This window comes from Arachis hypogaea, chromosome 2 (genome assembly GCF_003086295.3).
Source record: "Arachis hypogaea cultivar Tifrunner chromosome 2, arahy.Tifrunner.gnm2.J5K5, whole genome shotgun sequence".
In the NCBI taxonomy this organism is placed as follows: Eukaryota; Viridiplantae; Streptophyta; class Magnoliopsida; order Fabales; family Fabaceae; genus Arachis; species Arachis hypogaea.
In genome coordinates, this window is record NC_092037.1 from 103,134,601 (window position 1) to 103,156,091 (window position 21,491).

At 36.2% G+C, this 21,491-nt stretch overlaps 2 protein-coding genes and 3 long non-coding RNA genes across 10 annotated transcripts; 3 read left to right on the plus strand and 2 right to left on the minus strand.

Annotated features, from left to right (window-relative positions):
* The first annotated feature begins 30 nt into the window (after positions 1-30).
* LOC140177966 (uncharacterized) lies at positions 31-2,173 on the plus strand. Its single transcript, XR_011869751.1, has 3 exons — positions 31-783; positions 968-1,044; positions 1,784-2,173. It is a non-coding gene; the product is annotated as an uncharacterized lncRNA (long non-coding RNA).
* Positions 2,174-8,008: 5,835 nt separating this feature from the next.
* LOC140177967 (uncharacterized) lies at positions 8,009-9,080 on the plus strand. Its single transcript, XR_011869766.1, has 2 exons — positions 8,009-8,100; positions 8,840-9,080. It is a non-coding gene; the product is annotated as an uncharacterized lncRNA (long non-coding RNA).
* A 1,489-nt stretch (positions 9,081-10,569) lies between these two features.
* LOC112761111 (peroxidase 21-like) lies at positions 10,570-12,237 on the plus strand. Its single transcript, XM_025808161.2, has 3 exons — positions 10,570-10,889; positions 11,093-11,596; positions 11,664-12,237. The coding sequence occupies exons 1-3, from the start codon at positions 10,814-10,816 to the stop codon at positions 12,074-12,076; spliced, it is 993 nt and encodes a 330-aa protein (XP_025663946.1). The 5' UTR covers positions 10,570-10,813; the 3' UTR covers positions 12,077-12,237.
* Positions 12,238-14,950: 2,713 nt separating this feature from the next.
* Positions 14,951-16,485, minus strand: LOC140176439 (uncharacterized). The gene is made up of 3 exons (XR_011867999.1): positions 16,103-16,485; positions 15,845-15,982; positions 14,951-15,347 (listed from the first exon to the last, which is right to left on the minus strand). It is a non-coding gene; the product is annotated as an uncharacterized lncRNA (long non-coding RNA).
* A 1,740-nt stretch (positions 16,486-18,225) lies between these two features.
* LOC112761127 (lipid phosphate phosphatase gamma-like) lies at positions 18,226-20,614 on the minus strand. Of its 6 annotated transcripts, none has more exons than XM_025808162.3 (2): positions 19,494-20,614; positions 18,226-18,468 (listed from the first exon to the last, which is right to left on the minus strand). In XM_025808162.3, the coding sequence occupies exon 1, from the start codon at positions 20,197-20,199 to the stop codon at positions 19,516-19,518; it is 684 nt and encodes a 227-aa protein (XP_025663947.1). In that variant the 5' UTR covers positions 20,200-20,614; the 3' UTR covers positions 18,226-18,468; positions 19,494-19,515. The 6 variants fall into 6 exon arrangements, with proteins under 6 accessions (XP_025663947.1, XP_025663948.1, XP_025663951.1 ...); XM_025808163.3 differs by having other exon boundaries at positions 18,226-18,449; positions 19,494-20,578; XM_025808166.3 differs by having other exon boundaries at positions 18,226-18,784; positions 19,494-20,578.
* Between the last annotated feature and the right edge of the window lie 877 nt (positions 20,615-21,491).

Below are 21,491 nucleotides of genomic sequence, written 5' to 3' on the forward strand. Positions count from 1 at the left end.
GGTTGAGGTGTGGTTCGATTCTAGTTAATTTTTTTGTTAGTAGTTTATAATTCTGTAGGTGAATAATGATTCATTGTTGATGATTTGAATTGAATGTAATGTAAAAGTTTTACATTTAAAAAAATATTTTTTTTGTATTTGCAACAAATTTGGGTGCAACACGAAGATATTTGGGTGTAACACGAAGATATTTGAGTGTATTATTTAAGATTTTTCGGTATATATGTGCTGATAAGTTTTGCATATTTCAAAACTCTTCCTCTTCCTCTTCCTCATTTTCTGTTGTTTCTTCTTCTTTTTTTCATCATCATCACCATCTTCTTCTTCTTCTTCTTTTCTTATTCTTTTTTTCCTTTATTTTATACCTTTTCAAGTTTCTTCTTATTCTTGTAGTGACCGACAAGAAAAAAAAAAAGAAAAGGGGGGGGGAGAGCACGTGGGGGGCACATGCCCCCACTTAAACATTTCTTTTCTCTTCTTCGTGCCCCCCTCCTTCGACACTCCCCTTCTTTCTTTCATTTCTTCTTTTATTTCTTCCTAACAACAACACTAAAAATCCTCTCTTCTCTTCCCTTCTCAACTACAATTCCTCATCTCTTCTCCTTGCATCAACCACCCTATATCATCAAACTCACCTTTATCATCTTGCTTTCTTTTCTTCTCTACTCTACCTCTGTTTATTCAAAATCTTATTTTCTCAAAACCTCCAAATCATGTGATTTCAACTTAATGAGTGAAGGAACCATTCAATCCTTGAGTTCCAATTATTATTGAGGCTTTAAGGTAACTCTTTGACTCAATAATTAGTCATATTCCAAATTTTTGTCATCTCTATATTTATGGGTATGTATAAATCCGAATTAGGGTTATTAGGGTTAGAAAATTTGGGACTTTTATCAAGGTGAGTAAAATTATGTTAATTGACAATATTAGTAGCTCACAAATATCATTATTGTCATATTTCTAGAGTTGTAGAATTATTGGACATCATTTGGTAGCTCGTTGACGCGCTCAGAGTTGCTTCCGGTTCTTTTGAATCAAGTTGTGAGTGGATATTATATCTATAATTGTTTTTAAATATATTATTATCAATATCTATGTTGAATCATTAATTTTGGAGTTTGAAAATATTTTATTATTGTGATTTCTGAATTTTTGAAAATAAATATTGATTTGTGAAACTTACAATTTTATAAAAATACACACGAGATGATATTTATATATTTTGTAAAGTATAAATGTTTTCTTATTTGACCTTATGTAAATTTTAATTAAATTTTAGTATGCAATCCTATATATATTGATTTGCTATGGAATTTAGTAGTATGTTATAAGCACTAGAGATTTTTATAAGTGATTTGGTTTGGATTGGTTTGGGAGACTCTGACTAGAAAACCGTAGTTAACGGCGGTTATGACGTTAACCTAGATGCATCTGGCTCAGACCTCAGCTAGCAGGGGCGTTGCTAGCCTAACGTGTAGGCCACACGTTGGATCTGTTATACCGTACGGACACACTAGAGGAAAAGGCTACCCTTAGAGGTGGAGCCGCCCTAGGTGTGTAATATTTGATTTGATTTGACTTCTGGAATGAGAACTCCCATTTCAGTTCATCCGCTTAACTATTTATCTAATGTTTGTATAATTAATTAATATGAATTCCTCATCTCCGAAAAGAAATATAATTTTCAAGGTAAACTCTGTATTGTCTCGTGTGGGTTATAGATGTAATGTTTACTCACTGAATTGCAAAACTCACCCTATTATATTCCCATGTTTTTCAGATACAGGAGGCATTCCAGGTTCCATTCCACCTGCCCCTCAGTAGATCTTAGTCATTTTGGTGAGCCCTTCTTCTTTCCAAGGGCTAAGTAATTATGTAATGGAACCTTTGCTCAAAATTTAGATTATGTCAATGCTCCATATGTCACAGGCAGGATCCTCGTGTGGGTTATGTTATTTTGAATCTTGAACTGTTTAGGTAGTGATTACGATTTGGTTATGTAAGACTTATGGTTTTAACTATGTACTCTAGCTATCAACTTGATATATATATATATATATATATAATATATATATATATATATATATATATGATGCGTATTTTGGATATATTTGGTTGTGGATATGGTTGGAATATGTTGTTGTCTTTGGAAATGGATGTTTATTTTTGATATAGGGAGTTAATACTTATGTTGGTAAGGTCCTAGAAACAGAGGAGGTTCTGTCCGTTTTTCTGAAAAATTTGGTCGTTTGGCTTGCTGAGGGACTTGTCCCTTGAGCGCCAGTCATGGCTGGATTCGGGCCATGACAAAGTGGTATCAGAGCTTTAGGTTTTCCTGTGTAATATGGAGCAAGTGTCCTTTAGTAAGATCACAATTGTGCAAATGGAAGCCGGCCCATTTTCATAAAGTGTGATGTTACTAGAGGCCTATAGGAAGTTGTCCTCAATCTTTTGGTCTCATAATTCTTTCTGTCTGTCCTATTGTCTTCGAACTCCATATATATATGTCGTTGGTGATTCAATCGCTCTACTTACTCGATAGGTGGAAGATGCCACCTAAGAAAAGACGGGGTGGAACTGTTGGTGCTCCTGATACTGCTGAATCCAATAGGGCAGTTTCTCCGCCACTTGGAGCGCTTCGACAAAGGCCAAGGAGCCAAAGGATAGCTGATAGGCGCGAAGGAGAGAACCCTGTAGTAAGAGAGGCTCAACTGGACTTAGCGGCTGAATTAAGGGGAATGAATCAAACCCTTAATGCGGTATTACAGGTCCTAACAAATCAAAATAGGGACGGAGCAGGAATTCCTAGTATGCCAAATCCTCAGCCTCATAGAGTTCATCAATTGTTTGGGGATCAAGAGCCGCCAATTGAAAAGTATTTGAAGTTGAATTCGTCCACTTTCAATGGAGATTCATTGGATGAAGATCCACAACAATATCTGGAGGATGCAAAGAAAGCTATTCGAGCTCTCAAGTGCACCAAGGAATGGGCTGTTGAATTAGTATCCTACAACTTGCGTGGTTCAGCAAGGTATTGGTATGAGTCTCTTCTTGAGAGCAAAGAAGCAGCTGGACTTCCTCCTCCTTCTTGGGAAGAGTTTACTGAAGAGTTTCTTGCTCGATTCTATCCAGCTAACAAGCAAGCAGAAGATGCAATTGCCTTTGAAAGATTAAGGCAAGAGAATATGACAGTGACTGAGTATGCTAAGGAGTTTACTAGACTTTCTAAGAGTGCTCCGTACTTGGTGAATTCAGAAGAGATGAAAGTTCGTCGTTTCGTTCGTGGATTGGCAGAACCTATGTTCACTACTCTTATGCCTGAAGTCGGACGCATGTCTTTTAAGGATGTCCTAAACTCTGCCTATGGAATTGAAACTGGGATAGCGGAGAGAAATGCTTTTAAGGATGTTGGAAAGAAGCCCAAGATGAAGGGACAATTTTCTGGTGGATCTAGTTTAGGAGGATTTCAGTCTCATCATGGTCAAACTAATCAGCAAGGTTATTCGGGGTATCGAGCTCGTCCTCAAGCATCTTTTGGTGGGGTTGCTTCTTTTGGATCTGCTTCCATGAGTGTTTCGAATCCCAGACCTTTTGTTAAGAGCACCTCTCAATCTAGTGCACAGGGTTCAAATCAGACAAGACCAGCTCAGCCTTACTGCCATCAGTGTGGGAGTTACCATTCTGGTATATGTTTCAAGACTACTGGAGCATGTTTTGGTTGTGGTCAATATGGTCATCTTAGGAGAGATTGTCCAAATGCTAGAGGAGGCTTTGCTCCAGGCATTGCACGTCCTACAACACCAATGCCATCATCTTCAGCTATGTCTATTGGAAATTCTTCTGGTCCTAGTGGCAGAGGAGCAGGTGGCAGGGGTCAGACTTATAACAGAGGAGGGAGCCAAAGAGGAAGAGGTCAGGCACGTGTGTATGCCTTAACACGTCAAGATGCTCAAGCTTCTCATGCTGTGGTGGCAGGTACTTTACAAGTTTGTTCTTTAGATGCTCGAGTGTTATTTGATACGGGTTCTCATTATTCATATGTATCTCCACATCTTGCATCTCGTTTCGATAAACAACCTGAACTATTATCCCACCCATTTCATGTTGGCACTCCGCTTGGAGTCTCCACGATGGTTCGAGTCGTATTTCGGTCTTGTGTTGTTAGAATTAATACCGTTGAAACCTTAGCTGATTTGATCCTTTTAGAACCAATGGAAGATATTGATGTCATCTTAGGCATGGATTGGTTAGTAGCTTGTCATGCTGATGTGGGCTGTTACTCCAAAACTGTAAAGTTTGACATACCGGGTATCTCACCTTTTGTTTTTAAGGGTGATGACTGTCCCACTTTAGCTAGCATCATCTCATCTATGAGTGCTATGCAATTGATGGATAAGGGAAACCAAGGATTTCTGGCAGTTGTTAGAGATGTTGATGCCGAAGTGCCTAGTCTTGATCATGTTCCGATTGTTAGAGAATACCCTGACGTGTTCCCTGATGAGCTACCGGGGATGCCGCCTGATCGTGAAGTTGAGTTTTCCATAGAATTGACTCCGGGAGTCCAACCTGTGTCCATTCCTCCCTATCGTATGGCTCCAACTGAGTTACGAGAATTAAAAGTTCAATTGGAAGATATGCTAGAGAAAGGATTCATTCGTCCTAGCACTTCTCCGTGGGGAGCTCCTGTTCTATTCGTAAAGAAGAAGGATGGGACGATGCGACTATGTGTGGATTATCGTCAGCTCAATAAGATAACTGTTCGCAACAAGTATCCATTGCCAAGAATCGATGATTTGTTTGATCAACTTCAAGGAGCTACCTGTTTCTCAAAAATCGACTTGCGTTCAGGGTACCATCAATTGAAGATAAAAGAGGAAGACATTCCGAAAACTGCTTTTCGTACTCGCTATGGGCATTATGAGTTCTTAGTAATGTCCTTTGGCCTGACGAATGCGCCTGCAGCTTTCATGGACTTAATGAATCGAGTCTTCAAACCTTTCTTAGATCGCTTTGTTATCGTCTTCATCGATGATATCTTGGTGTATTCGAAAAGTGCTACGGAGCATGAGTATCATTTGAGGATTGTGTTACAAACCTTAAGGGATCACAAGCTCTATGCTAAGTTTTCTAAATGTGAGTTTTGGCTTGATCAAGTGACATTCTTGGGGCATGTGGTATCAAAAGATGGAATCATGGTGGATCCAAAGAAGGTTGAAGCCGTTCAGAAGTGGCCAAGGCCAACTACAGTGACAGAAATTCGCAGCTTCCTAGGGTTGGCCGGTTACTATCGGCGATTCATCAAGGACTTTTCGAGAATTTCGGCACCATTAACCAAGTTAACTCAGAAGAATGTGAAGTTTCAATGGTCAGAAGCTTGTGAGGAAAGTTTTCAGACACTTAAGGCTTGTCTAACCTCAGCACCAGTTCTTGTTTTACCTTCTGGGTCTGGGGGATTCTCAGTCTTTTGTGATGCATCTCGGATAGGACTTGGTTGTGTATTAATGCAGCATGGCCGCGTTATTGCCTATGCCTCGCGACAACTCAAGAAGCATGAGCAGAATTATCCAACTCATGACCTGGAGATGGCAGCGGTCGTCTTTGCTTTAAAGATTTGGAGACATTACCTTTATGGTGAGACCTGTGAGATCTATACGGATCACAAGAGTTTGAAGTATATATTCCAACAAAAGGATTTAAATTTAAGGCAACGGAGATGGATGGAGTTGCTAAAAGATTATGATTGTACCATTTTGTATCATCCTGGAAAGGCAAATGTTGTAGCAGATGCCCTCAGTAGGAAATCTATGGGTAGCTTGGCCCATATCACTCTTGGAAGGAGATCAATTGTTGAAGAAGTCCATCAATTGAAGGCCAGTGGAATTCAATTTGATCTTGGAGAATCAGGAGTTTTCTTAGCACATGTTCGAACCCAATCTTCCCTGATAGAACAGATCAAGGTTGCACAAAGTGATGATCCGAAACTAAGAAAGCTTATGGAAGATGTTCGCAATGGGAGGAACTTAGACTTTTCTCTTGATCAAGATGTTTTGCGTTGTGGTCAACGCTTATGTGTGCCAGATAACCCCGACTTGAAGAAAGCTATTTTGGAGGAGGCTCACAATTCTAAGTATACCGTTCATCCAGGCTCCAATAAGATGTATCAAGATTTGAAACAATTGTTTTGGTGGGAAGGCATGAAGAAAGACATAGGAGTTTTTGTTTCTCATTGCTTAACTTGCCAACAAGTTAAAGCTGAACATCAAAGACCTGCTGGGTTATTACAACAGATTGAGATACCTGAATGGAAGTGGGAAAGGATTACAATGGATTTTGTAACAGGCTTACCTCGTAGTTTTAAAGGTTTTGATTCAATTTGGGTAATTGTGGATAGAATGACGAAGTCAGCTCACTTTCTTCCGGTGAAAACAACTTTCAGTGCAGCTCGGTATACTCAACTTTATGTTGATGAGATAGTTAAGCTACATGGAATTCCAGTGTCCATTATTTCAGATCGCGGGCCCCAGTTCACCTCTCATTTTTGGAAATCTTTTCAAAAAGCGTTAGGAACTCGTCTAGATCTTAGCACAGCTTTTCACCCTCAAGCCGATGGGCAATCAGAGAGGACGATCCAGATATTGGAAGACATGTTAAGGTGTTGTGTTCTAGATTTTGGTGGGAATTGGGACTGCTATCTACCTTTGATCGAGTTCTCTTATAATAATAGTTATCAAGCCAGCATTCAAATGGCACCATTTGAGGCTCTTTATGGGAGAAGATGCAGGTCACCTATTGGGTGGTTTGAGGTTGGTGAGGTTAAGCTTTTAGGGCCAAATTTGGTACATGATGCGGTTGAGAAGGTTCGCATAATAAGAGAACGTTTATTAGCAGCTCAGAGTAGGCAGAAGGCTTATGTTGATAACAGAAGGCGTAACTTAGAGTTTTCAGTGGGTGATCAGGTATTTCTGAGAGTGTCGCCTATGAAGGGAGTGATGAGGTTTGGGAAAAGAGGCAAGCTTAGTCCTCGATACATTGGTCCATTTGAGATACTGGACAGAATAGGTGCAGTTGCTTACCGCTTGGCATTGCCGCCTGAGTTGTCTATGATTCATCCAGTATTTCATGTATCAATGTTGCGCAAATACCTTCCCGACCCATCTCATGTGCTTGCACCACAAGCCATAGAGCTACAGGAGGATTTATCATTTGAAGAGGAACCAGTGGCTATAGTTGATCGCCAAGTAAAGAAACTACGTTCTAAAGAGATAGCATCTGTGAAAGTTGTTTGGAAGAATCATTCGGTAGAAGAAGCAACTTGGGAAGTGGAGGACGCTATGCGCGACAAATATCCGTATTTGTTTGAGTCTAAAGGTAACTATCACACTTATCACCGTATATAAATTCGAAATTCGGGGACCGAATTTCTTAAGGGGGAGAGAATGTAGTGACCAACAAGAAAAAAAAAAAGAAAAGGGGGGGGGGGGGAGAGCACGTGGGGGGCACATGCCCCCACTTAAACATTTCTTTTCTCTTCTCCGTGCCCCCCTCCTTCGACACTCCCCTTCTTTCTTTCATTTCTTCTTTTATTTCTTCCTAACAACAACACTAAAAATCCTCTCTTCTCTTCCCTTCTCAACTACAATTCCTCATCTCTTCTCCTTGCATCAACCACCCTATATCATCAAACTCACCTTTATCATCTTGCTTTCTTTTCTTCTCTACTCTACCTCTGTTTATTCAAAATCTTATTTTCTCAAAACCTCCAAATCATGTGATTTCAACTTAATGAGTGAAGGAACCATTCAATCCTTGAGTTCCAATTATTATTGAGGCTTTAAGGTAACTCTTTGACTCAATAATTAGTCATATTCCCAATTTTTGTCATCTCTATATTTATGGGTATGTATAAATCCGAATTAGGGTTATTAGGGTTAGAAAATTTGGGACTTTTATCAAGGTGAGTAAAATTATGTTAATTGACAATATTAGTAGCTCACAAATATCATTATTGTCATATTTCTAGAGTTGTAGAATTATTGGACATCATTTGGTAGCTCGTTGACGCGCTCAGAGTTGCTTCCGGTTCTTTTGAATCAAGTTGTGAGTGGATATTATATCTATAATTGTTTTTAAATATATTATTATCAATATCTATGTTGAATCATTAATTTTGGAGTTTGAAAATATTTTATTATTGTGATTTCTGAATTTTTGAAAATAAATATTGATTTGTGAAACTTACAATTTTATAAAAATACACACGAGATGATATTTATATATTTTGTAAAGTATAAATGTTTTCTTATTTGACCTTATGTAAATTTTAATTAAATTTTAGTATGCAATCCTATATATATTGATTTGCTATGGAATTTAGTAGTATGTTATAAGCACTAGAGATTTTTATAAGTGATTTGGTTTGGATTGGTTTGGGAGACTCTGACTAGAAAACCGTAGTTAACGGCGGTTATGACGTTAACCTAGATGCATCTGGCTCAGACCTCAGCTAGCAGGGGCGTTGCTAGCCTAACGTGTAGGCCACACGTTGGATCTGTTATACCGTACGGACACACTAGAGGAAAAGGCTACCCTTAGAGGTGGAGCCGCCCTAGGTGTGTAATATTTGATTTGATTTGACTTCTGGAATGAGAACTCCCATTTCAGTTCATCCGCTTAACTATTTATCTAATGTTTGTATAATTAATTAATATGAATTCCTCATCTCCGAAAAGAAATATAATTTTCAAGGTAAACTCTGTATTGTCTCGTGTGGGTTATAGATGTAATGTTTACTCACTGAGTTGCAAAACTCACCCTATTATATTCCCATGTTTTTCAGATACAGGAGGCATTCCAGGTTCCATTCCACCTGCCCCTCAGTAGATCTTAGTCATTTTGGTGAGCCCTTCTTCTTTCCAAGGGCTAAGTAATTATGTAATGGAACCTTTGCTCAAAATTTAGATTATGTCAATGCTCCATATGTCACAGGCAGGATCCTCGTGTGGGTTATGTTATTTTGAATCTTGAACTGTTTAGGTAGTGATTACGATTTGGTTATGTAAGACTTATGGTTTTAACTATGTACTCTAGCTATCAACTTGATATATATATATATATATATATATATATATATATATATATATATATATATATGATGCGTATTTTGGATATATTTGGTTGTGGATATGGTTGGAATATGTTGTTGTCTTTGGAAATGGATGTTTATTTTTGATATAGGGAGTTAATACTTATGTTGGTAAGGTCCTAGAAACAGAGGAGGTTCTGTCCGTTTTTCTGAAAAATTTGGTCGTTTGGCTTGCTGAGGGACTTGTCCCTTGAGCGCCAGTCATGGCTGGATTCGGGCCATGACAATTCTACTCTATTAACAAAAATAAAAACAAAAAAAAAAGTCAAACAAAAAAAAAATCACATAATCTTTAAAATAAGAAAGCATACTTATTTAAAAGAAAACAAATAATTTAATTATTCTTTAAGTTATTCAAAGAATAAAAACCATTTTTATTGAGGAAGAAAACATATATTAAAATGTATTTCAATTATGATGATTAATTTCCAAATAATCTCAAATTCAATAATTTCGAATACAAGCTAACCTGTATTTTTTTTAGCATTATTCCCTCAATAAAGTACTACTATATTTAAATATGAATTACTATATTTTAAATTAAAAAAATGTGGTGTTTAAATTAGAGAAAATCTAAAAAATTAATATTTTTATTAAAATTTGATCAATACTTAATTAACTAATAAAAAATGAATAATTTAATATTATTAAATATAATCTTACACTATTAAAAATACAAATTAATAATAACTAATTGACAGAATTTGCTAATCTGTAATACTCCTCTTTAATTTATGTTTGTTTTGGATATCAATGATTCCTCGTTTCCTTGCCAACTAATTGATGTCATCGTTAAACAAAATTAATTAGTTGGCATTTATCTATTTTATATCTACATACATGTGTGTGTATGTGTTGGCAAGTATTATATGATGATGGCCGTTAGCAGTGGAATTGGGTCTACCCGAATCAAATTTTAATTTTGACATGGTTGGCTTATATTGTAAATGTATTTCGCTAAGGAGATAATAGACTATTTATACAATGTGTATAATACGTTATTGAGTTACAAAATAAACATCTCTTATACTATTTAGAATAACTATTCGAGGGATAATAAACATCTTTTCAAAAGTTTAAACTGATTTTAGGGTCACCAAAATCGAACTCTTAACCTTTTGAATCTAGCGCTCTAATACCATGTCATGATACCACTCATCCGAAAAGTTTCAACTGATGAAAAAATGTAACACTAATAATTATATCTCTAATACTCCATAAATTTTTATTATATATTGTATAAATATTCTATTGACTCCTCATATTTTCTCATTGTAAATATGTGAGAACTGAGTATGCATGTTATAAATATAATAAGTTAATTTGCACGACATGCATGTATGCTACATCCGATACATATAATAATGTACAAATTAAATCCTGTAAATGTATATATAAATATAATAAGCATTATTAAGCAGGTGTGGCGTGTGAGCGGGCCAGAAGGCGTGGCCCGAAAGGTCAAAGAAAGTTGCGTAGTGGCAGCATGCAGGCTTCACTTCCACTTCTTCCTCATAAATTACTAAATCCTTAATTATTCATCAAGCGTAGAAAGTATACTACACTGCTCATCCTCTTCTATATAAAGTATAAACCCTTGAGACCTCTTCCCATAATAAACACATTGCATCAACTCATCATCCTTAGCTTACTTAGATACACATATATATGGCGACCACCACATGCAAACCCACTTCTTATATGTGTTTCCTCCTTCTATTGCTTCTCTTGCACTTTAATTTGGGTATAGTTCATTATGTAGTTAATTATTTTATTTGTTACGTTGATGAATTCTATGTATTTCTAAGAATAATGGTATATTAACGATTAAATTTTAATAGTATAAAAATAAAATATTAATTAATATGATAAAAAGTGTTAAGACAAGATATTGTATGTAACTATACTTGTTGCATGGATGAATAATATATATATATATATACGCAGGGAAAAGCCAACTTGAGGTGAATTATTATTCGAGTAGGTGCCCAAGAGCGGAAGACATAATAAAGGAACAAGTGACGGAGCTATATAAGAAGCACGGCAACACGGCGGTTTCATGGCTGAGAAATCTGTTCCACGATTGCATGGTGAAGTCATGTGATGCGTCGTTACTGTTAGAGACGGTGGAGGAGGTGGTGTCGGAGCAGGCGTCGTCGAGAAGCTTTGGGATGAGGAACTTCAAGTACGTGAAGAGCATAAAAGACGCGGTGGAGAAAGAATGCCCCATGACTGTTTCATGTGCTGACATCATTGCCCTTTCTGCCAGAGACGGCATCGTGCTGCTGGGAGGCCCAACAATTGAAATGAAGACTGGAAGAAGGGATAGCCAACAGAGCTACGCCACGGAGGTGGAATCCTCCATTCCCAACCACAATGATTCCATGTCTTTAGTGCTCTCTCGTTTTCAACAAATTGGCGTTGACCTTGAAGCCACAGTCGCCCTCTTAGGTATATTTTATCCTTATCCTATATATATGGAACCATGCCTAACAATAATTAAATAATGATTCATCAGGAGCGCACTCAGTGGGAAGAGTACACTGCACCAATATAGTGCAGAGGCTATACCCTCAAGTGGACGAAACATTGGAGCCAGAACACGCACAGTACCTGAAACGTCGATGCCCAGATCCCAATCCAAACCCAAAGGATGTGCAATACTCCAGGAACGACCTCGTAACTCCTATGATAGTGGACAACAACTATTACAAAAACATCCTTAAACACAAGGGCCTCCTCACAGTTGACGAGGAACTTGCTACTGATCCCAGAACTTCCCCTTACGTCAAAAAGATGGCCGATGACAACGATTATTTCAACCAACAGTTCTCAAGGGCTATTCTCTTGCTCTCACAAAATAATCCTCTCACTGGAGATCAAGGTGAAATCAGGAAGGATTGTCGCTACATCAACCGCAATGCCACCTAATTCACCTTTCCTCCATGTCAATAAATAAATCATCACCAAATATTTTCTAAATCTCTTTAATTTGCTTATAAGTATTTCTTAGATCCATGTGTTCCGCAAGCTTAAATCAAAGTGTAATCATTCACCCTTCAAGGAACGTTATTAAAAAGGTTTCTACCCAATGTTGTCTAACTTGCTCAGCTCATAGTTTTTTTTTTCTTTGGACATTAACTTGGTGTCCTTTAACGAATTAAATGTCAAAATCATCGATATGTTTTTTAGTCCATTTAGATTTTTTTGGGTCATAAATCAAAAGGAGGCATTAGCAAGGCTAGCAAATACAATTTGACAGTCCAAAAGCCCCAAATAGAAAGTCATATACATTTGGGCCTTCCCTATTAAACCTCGTTCACGTCATATTTGAACCTAGCCCTAAGAAAGGTCAAAGTTCTGTTGAAAATGTTGGGTTTACAACCAAAAACTGTTGTTGGGTTTCACAAATGAATTTGCAAATAACTTCACTTGAATAAAAATACCAAAAAATAACCAAGTTGGGTTGGTATAGTGATTAGCTCACAAGTCCGTTTAAGCAAGTGTCGGGGGTTTGAATCCCACCTTGTGCATGCAGTAACCCATTGGCCAAGTGACAAATCCTTAAATGGAGCTCAGTACCATGATAGATTAGTCCTTAACCTGCCGAGTTGAGGGATACCGTGAAAAAGTAGAAAAAAAAATACCAAAAAATAAACTTTACTGGAATAAACTCCAAAGTCATGACACAAACAAAAAGAAAAAAGAATAAGCTCCAAACTCCAAAGTTTATAGTAATTGCTAGTACAATTTTCTTTTTTTTCTTTTTTTCTTTTTTTTATGAAATAGAGAAGATAAATCTGTGATTACTATTTTATTTTAGCATTTTAATACTCGTTAGTTATTATAATAGGCAGTTATTTATCATAAATTGCATAATTTTAAAAAACACAAATATTTAAAAAATAATGAAAATATATTTAAATCAATCTAAAATTATTTTATTTTGTATTCATTAAGTTTTGATGAAATAAATGCAGAATATGGTCAAAAAAATAAATACCTAATATTAGATGTTTTTGATATTGTTCAGATAAATTTGTAATAGGTTATGGGGTCATTGCAAAGGACACTGAAACGTGGCTTTCAACTTCTCTTTTCATCTTGAAGCTGTGAAAAGAAGAAGCAAAATTTTTTTTTTTTGGTTTGAAATCAACAAAAATATTAGAGATTATAAATGGTATAAATGGAACATGATAAAAAATTTTAAAAAATTAAGAATATTGTTGAACTTAAATTTTGTCTAAAATTAAAGTATGATGCAAATGGTTCTTATTAAATTAAAAAATTCATAAAACTATTTAATAAGTTGTCCAATTTATATAATTAAAATTCTAATAGAAGATTACAACTTGATAAAATAAATGTAAAAAAAGACATCAGTACATACAACTTATATATATATGATAATTTATAGTGTAATTTATACACAACTTGATCAGCTTATAAACTAAACACTCCTTTACAAAATACTATATGAGCACCGTAAAATTTGATGGTGGGGCTGGTTGTAAGACATGCTTAAAATGATCACCGTAAAATTTGATTTAGGGATGACTAGTTTCCAACTGGATTTGCCGGGTTACCTTCAGGAAACACACCATCAAGTGCAAAGATTTAGCAGCATGCTTTCGTTTTGAAGGTTATTTAGTAACTATTTACAGTCCTACTTCAACTTGATACTTTTGATTAGTTAAGCAACCATTCTTACACTTTTTTCTTACTTACTATTTACTATTTAGATGAGTAGATGGGGATTAGATTTACTATTTACTATTTACCTTTTTCTAATAACTTAATAACACCTAAACAAACTCTTATAATAAGCTATAACTAAACCATTAATATTGCCAATTCTTAATAGTTGAAATAGAAACATGGGATGTTGTCCAACCTCCAGTTCCACCTTTATATTGCTTGGTTGTGGAGTACCTACCACCTTGGACCAAATGGAAGATGGTGTGTTTTGTTTTGGTTCACAAGTGTGTCCTCTTCTGCATTTGGATGTCTTGTGCTTTTGGTTGGACAATGCTTTGACTGATTTTTGTATTGTCTCTCCCATTTTAGTTGTATTTACTCAAATCTTAATTTAAAGAAACATTATTACACTAATAATAATTAGATGATGATGGTGATAAGCCTTAAGTGGTTATCCAATGACATCAAGACATGCACTTGTTGGTTGTATGTTCCTTTCATTGACGAATTTCACCAATCCTATACCCTTATATATCCATGTGTTTGCCATCAATTATTCGTCATAGGGAAACTTTAAATTATTATTTAGGTCCCCCATTAAATAGCCACGTCTCGTTTTTATAATTGGCATACTTCAATTAACAATTAGTACGACTCTTGTTATTGGAAATTAAACTAGTTAAGTTCTAAAGTAATTTTTAAAATTAGGCGCTTGCATTTTAAAAAGTTTTTGAAATCTTAATTGTATCATAAATATCTTTGATATTAAAAAATTATATCATGTTAATTTTTAATTTTTTTTCTATCAAATTATTCCTTACGGTGTAAATAATCTGACATATTCCTTTTACATTAAACTAAATGAATAATTTTGACGATAAATACTTGATAAAACGGCATCATTACTTTTATATACATAGCACAACTCCTTTATATTGTATTGTTTGTAGAATATATAAGAATTAATTAGTATGCAAAGTGTATGTTTGGCTAAGGTTAAAAGCTGCTTATTAGCAATCTCGTAGACAATCTAAGAAAACAGAGTCAACTTTAGTCAAACAATTAATAATTAATTAATTATCAAATAAGCAACCGCAAAGCTAGATCTCTTCAAAACGAACATAAAAGGAGCATATATTTATGCCATATCTGTTGAAAGTTACAAGTATATTAGACTCCAAAAATAATGCCACAAATTGTTTCCGTCCATTTTAGGTGATCCACACAAATCTGTTACACACTGATTTTTTCTGCCATCAATTATATGAGCAAATCAAATCAAGATACAATATTTGGAATAATTAATATTATTTATACATCAAAAGTAAATATTATGAAAAATAGAGACACAAAGTATTTAATAATAATTATAGGAGGAAAATTGCTCAAATCTCTCTTTACCATCTTCACTTTTGATTTATAAATAATATTCACTTAGGCCCAGCGTAGTAGTGTAGCGAAAACACTTCTATATCATGATAGCACCAAGCTAAGCTTTTTCAACCTACAGAGTAGAGAGGACTAGTTAGGAGTATGCACTATTGGAGCGATTATTACTAGAAAAAAAAGTACCCAAAACAATCATTAGTTATTTTCCAAGCGGCACTGATGGAGGCTTAGGTTGGATCGGATAAAATCCTATAACAGCAGCTTGTATATATATATATATATATATATATATATATATATATATATATATATATATATATATATATATATATATATACTTCATTCCCAGTTCCCCTATATAATGGATCTATGCTGGTCATAATAAAAGTAGATTGTTCTCATCTTCAATAATGACATTTTATGTTATTTATGGGGTATATATCACCGAAATTCACCTTTATTTTACATAGATACTTCTGACTTAATTAAAAAATAGCACATCGCCTGTATGTGTATTATCTAGGCTTTAATTATGTGATGAAATGAAATTGTAGCAGACCATGATGATCAATACCATAAAGGAAGATATGATTTAAAATGAAAGAAACTTGCCTTTTTTCTGAGTGTGAATAATAAGTGAAGTTTTAGGATGGCGAGGGAAGCGATGAGGAGGAGGAACAGATGAGTGAGTCTCAGGACCTCTATAATCTATCTCGTATACCTCTGATGATTCTTTCTTGTTTTCCACTACTGCAACAAACAAGCAATAACTGTTAATTAATCAGGCGCCTATGACTTGTTTATTGTGTATGGTGCATAAATAATAATTAAGAAAGCATGTCCGTGGACTAATTAAAGTTGCAAACGTACCCGTTGATGATGAAAAAAGAGGGAGGGGAGCAAGGATGAGAGAGAGAAAGAAGCAGGTGGTGAAGACACACCTAAGGCCAACCATATACGCCATGGTATTAAGTTAGATGATGAATGAAGAATGATAGGCTAAGCCTTATATCATTTATTTATAAATAAGGAGGAACCATGCCTTATTAGATGCTGTGGGGACTATGTGGGTTCATTCATCAACCGAACCACCGCCAAGCCTCACCCAAGTTTTGCTTTAGTATCTTTCATAAATATTTTTATTTAAGGCATTAGTATAATTTTCTTTTCTTATTATATTAAAGATAAAAAATATTACTTTAAATGTTAAAAATTTAAAAATATACAAGAAAAAATAATGCATATACCAGTATATCTTTATGCTTCATTATATATAGTAAGTTGTGTACACTTGTCATTTAATTTGGGATTTTATAGGTTGACCAATTCTCCTTACATATTATATATATGTTCAAGGTTGCAGCAGGCATGAGGCATACATGTGAGTGAGAAATTTGATTATGGTATAATTTTAAGAAAAGGCGTGAATAATAATAATAATAATAATAATGCATGCGTGTGTTAGGCGACACTAATTTGATAGGAAAGTAAGTAAATAAAATGGGGGTTCGAGCCTAGCTGGAATTGAAGAATGAATGAACAGCTAATATGTGGCTGGAGCCTGGATGTGTGGGGTACAAATACATACTATCTCCAATCCACTAGCATGGAACGAGAAGCAAATGTTAAGACCAGAAAGCATGCATTATTTGCCACGTCACTCTCCATCATCGCTAGCTGACTCTTCCACTTCTTTCACCTAATTGACCTTCCCCTGCTTCGGCCAGGACTAGAAATGTGTTCTCATCATCACTCTTTGGTGCTTTGTAATTGTGGAGAAAGTGCAAAGAGGAGATTTGTTATCTTATGTCATATCCCTTTCCATCTACTTTTGTGGATGGGTGGAGTAAGCAACAAAATTACATGCACATATTAGCTTGTTCCAAAATCTCACTTATAATTAAGTACATGTGCAGCAGCATCCTCACACAGGGAGATTGGCAATTACAAATTACAATGAAAGATGCTCGAGTGTGACACAACTCATCTGCGCTGATACAAGAGCAAGCTAGCTAGCTAGTCACCAACACAATAATCTCTTCGTTATAATTTCCTTTCTTGAATTTAATTTAAATTCACTACCGTCCTGTTGATTTTACTTTCCTTTCATTTTGTTTTCATGTAGGCCTTCATTTTATTGTTGTGCATGCATGAAGCAAAAGAATCTCATGCTTGCGTGCGTGCAGTGGTTCGAAACTGCTGATGATTTTTTGCAGTATTTCAAAAACATCTGGGACTTGTCATGGGTAGAAAGATCAAAATCATGATGAATACTCACAAATTAAATCTGCTTGGCCATTCCCCTGGTAGGAGCTTTCACAAATCCATTTTCTGAATAGATTTCTCACAGAAAGATTTAGTTTAATGAGGGTAAAATTAAGGAAGACCTGTTTTCGTTACTTTGTCACTTTTTGGCTTTTTGCATGATATTTCCTCATCCAAAGCAACAACAAAATATATGTATATGGCCATTAAGTGGAGTAAAAGATAGAATGCAATAATGCGTGATCCAAAGGCAAAAGGCAACAGGTTTCAGTGATAGTATCCCATATCCTAGCCTACCCTACCCTTGCTCAAAGGTTCCTATTAATTAATACCACTTCCTTCCAACCCTATCTTTATCATATTTCCAATAAGTTGGCAAATTCTTAGAGCATATCTAGTTTCGTGTGACATGAACCTGTAAGTTGGCTGATCCCATAACATCTTATATATGATCTTTTACTGCAATAATTCATCCAGATTAGGTTTCAAATTCGATGCAACTGATACAAAGTCAACTGAATTTCATTTGGAGAACACGATTTATGCAACTGAAAAGTGAAAACACAGTACAGGGCTACAGGCAATCCCAACGATACATTTTAACACAAGATAACCTATTCGTATGTGAAACTTGTAATGGTTCTTCTTTAAAGTAACCTTTTAATAAGATAAAAAATTTACGCCAATAACATTTTATTTGATAATACATACTAAAAAACACGGGTATCTATTCTAGGGAAAGTTTTATTTATATGATCGATGCATGTTCGTTTAAACATCAAAAGAAAACAAGATCAAATTCTCCCTCGGAGTTTCTATGTATAGAATATGACAAGTATCTATTGTTACATCATCTCTATTTCTCTATTTGCTCTCTTCATAGTTGGCTGCTAAAGTGACATGCACCAATAAATGATGATTGCGTGCTATAAATACTTGAGGAAACAATTCTCTGCAAGACAAATTTATGCCTGTAAAAGTTAAGAGTAAGGATAGCTGCTAAAACCCATACAAGAAGAATATTGAATTAAAATATAAAATATGTAATGACAAGATTCATGCTTGTACAAAGTAAAGTTGGAGAGCTACAAGGAAAGGTCCTGAGTCACAATTTAGATGCAAGGCAATCAATCATTGGCAAAGAGAGAAACTAAGCCTGATTTTCAAAACACATTTCCGATCTTGCTTCTTTCAGCAATCAAGGAACACTCCCAAAACACTTTACTACAGCCTGATTCTATAAATCACCAGTGTCTGATCAGAAGGAGAGCTTCCATCTTAGAATAGCTAGGTCCAACATTAGCAAGAAGGAACAGACAGATGAATTATCAAAAATTAGGATAGCTTGCCAAGATTCACCATAGGGAGTTCCTATCCCTTTCCATGAAATTTAACAATTCATCACATCCTTCATAAGAATGCCATAAGGCCAATCACAAGTATTTGCAGCAATGATTCAAAACATAAATAGACCATGAGTTTCATATCACAAGGATCATTTTGACAACATGAATGCGTTGAATTTACTGAATTTACAGATCAAGCTAGCTAGACCTATAATATCCAATTGTAAGTTATTGCAACGCCCCCAAACACCACATCATCATTTGATCCAATGCGGACATCAGAACTACAAGGAAAATACGAGTTTTTGAGCCCACTTATACAATCAAATACAAGACTTGTCAGTCCTCAATCATTTTCGTCCCCAACTCTAAACGAAACAAGTAAGGCATGCACCTATGAACAACATGAAGACCTTCCCTAAACAGCATATCCTGTGGAATTGTCATCGTCTCATCGATAGCAGTGCATAAACAGAACAAGCACCCATGATTTGGTAAGCATGTTTAATCCTAGTTTGTCAAACATGATTTAATTATTTAATCACTTATTCAATTGTATGGAATTGTTATTGTAAGTTGTAAACCGTTGTGGTTATTGCAAACATGTTGAAATAGGTTTCAAAATGGAAGGAGCAATTTGGTTGGCATACCTGAGGTGAATGTAAAGGAAAATCAGCGAGACTTGTGGTCAGAATTTGTGATCCTGGCTCTCTCAGCTCTGCAAGTATCGTACTCAAACTTCAAGACATTCCTAATATGACTGGTGTCCTTGAGATAGAAGTTCCTTCCAAAGGAGCTCTCTTCAATGAGGGGAAAATAAGGACTCAAGAGATTGGTGACAATCCAGAACCAGGCGGCACCGAGAAAGACACCGAGGGCGGTGCCAGCAAAGGTCTGGGCGAGGGTGTGGTAGCCCAAATAGACACGGGAGCAGATGGTGAGGAGAGCGAGGCCCCAGGTGAGGGAATGGACGAAGAGGTTGGAAGAGCGATCCCAGAAGGCCAAGCCCCTGGAGGACAAGAGGGTGAGGTAGGTGGCGAAGAAGAACATGTACTGGCAGTGGGAGGAGGGCCAGCCGTGGGAGTCGCAGACCTCGAGGAGGTGACAGGTGTCGGGGCGTGATTGCTGGACGGAGGTCTTGATGAACTCGTTGACGACCTGGGAGATGATGAGGCCCAGGGCGAAGGTGAGGCCGTGGATCTCTCGGCGGAAGAGGAAGTGGGAGAGGAATCCGGCGAGCGAGATGAAGACTGGGACGAGGGAGACCCATGCGAGGAAGTGGCCCAGCGGGTCCCCTCTCTGGTATCGCACGTGCGTGAGGGTAATGGCCTTCAAGGGCGCGGCGGCGTTTGTCATGATTGATGGTGGCGGAGCGGAGGAGACGAGTCGAGTGTTATTAATTAGATGGCATCAGCCACTCGCTAGCTTACGCGTGTGCTCTCAGGAACGAAATAGCCCTACTTTACTTTGACCCCCGCTCCCAACAAGTTACGTATATGTGTCATCTCCCACGCACCACAACTAGTCAGGATGAAAGAAACCAATCTGGAGCAACCCAAACCAATTCAATTCAATTTAATACTACTCAGCTGGATTCGGCCTTTGCTGCTTTCCACTTTAGACCAACTACTCTGCCCTTACAATCTCATCATTATCCAGCGGTGTACATGGCCGAGTGAAGTCGGTTTTTCTAGATTCTAATTTGACCTTAAATAATAATTAGGTCTATTTTTAAAATTTTTATCTAATTCTATATCTTATAAAATTATACTATGTTTGAGTTATACTAAAATCGAATTTAAATAGGTAAAATATGAGTCTTGATAATGTATTTATTTATATATAAAAAATATATTTATTATCAATAAGTTGATATTTATATTTGAATTTAAATTTTATGTCAAAAAATTATGATACACTTATTAATAACAACAACAATCATCTTATCCTATTACGTGGGATCAGCTACATTAATCAAACAACGTTATTGAACTCTATCATGTGTTATGTCTACGAAGAGATCGTTTATATATAGATCTCGTTTGACTACTTCATCGATGGTATTCCTCTGCCTTTTACCTCTTGTCCATCTTCCATCTTATCCACCTTTCTGATTGGGTACTTTGTTGGGCTTCTTCTCACATGTCCAAACCACTTGAGACGTGATTCTACAATTTTTTTTACAATAGGTGCTACTCCAACTCTCTCTCTCTCTCTCTCTCTCTCTCTCTCTCTCTCTCTCTCTCTCTTCGTTCCTTATTCTATCCAATCGCATATGACCACTCATCCGTCTCAACATCTTCATCTCTAACCGCTCAACACTCTGTACCTAAAGCATAACCGGTCTGATTCGATAGAATTTATCTTTAAGTTTTAAAAATACTTTTTTGTCACATATAAAACCAGACATCCTCCACCATTTTGACCAACCTGCTTGAATCATATGATTTGTATCTTATTCAATCTCTCCATTATCTTGTATGATGCACCTAGATACTTAAAACTTTTAACTTTTTGTAAGATGTTTTCTCTAATATTCACCTCTGTATTAGGGATTCTCCTTCGGTGGCCAAATTTACATTCCATATATTCCGTCTTGTTACGGCTTATGCGCAGACTATGCACTTTTAGAGATTCTCTCCATAAAT

Coding starts and splice junctions, on each gene's coding strand:
- LOC112761111 (XM_025808161.2), top strand. CDS start 10,814: ATGGCGACCACCACATGCAAACCCACTTCTTATATGTGTTTCCTCCTT. Junction 10,890..11,092: donor TCTCTTGCACTTTAATTTGG/GTATAGTTCATT, acceptor ATATATACGCAG/GGAAAAGCCAACTTGAGGTG. Junction 11,597..11,663: donor AGCCACAGTCGCCCTCTTAG/GTATATTTTATC, acceptor ATGATTCATCAG/GAGCGCACTCAGTGGGAAGA.
- LOC112761127 (XM_025808162.3), bottom strand. CDS start 20,199: ATGACAAACGCCGCCGCGCCCTTGAAGGCCATTACCCTCACGCACGTG.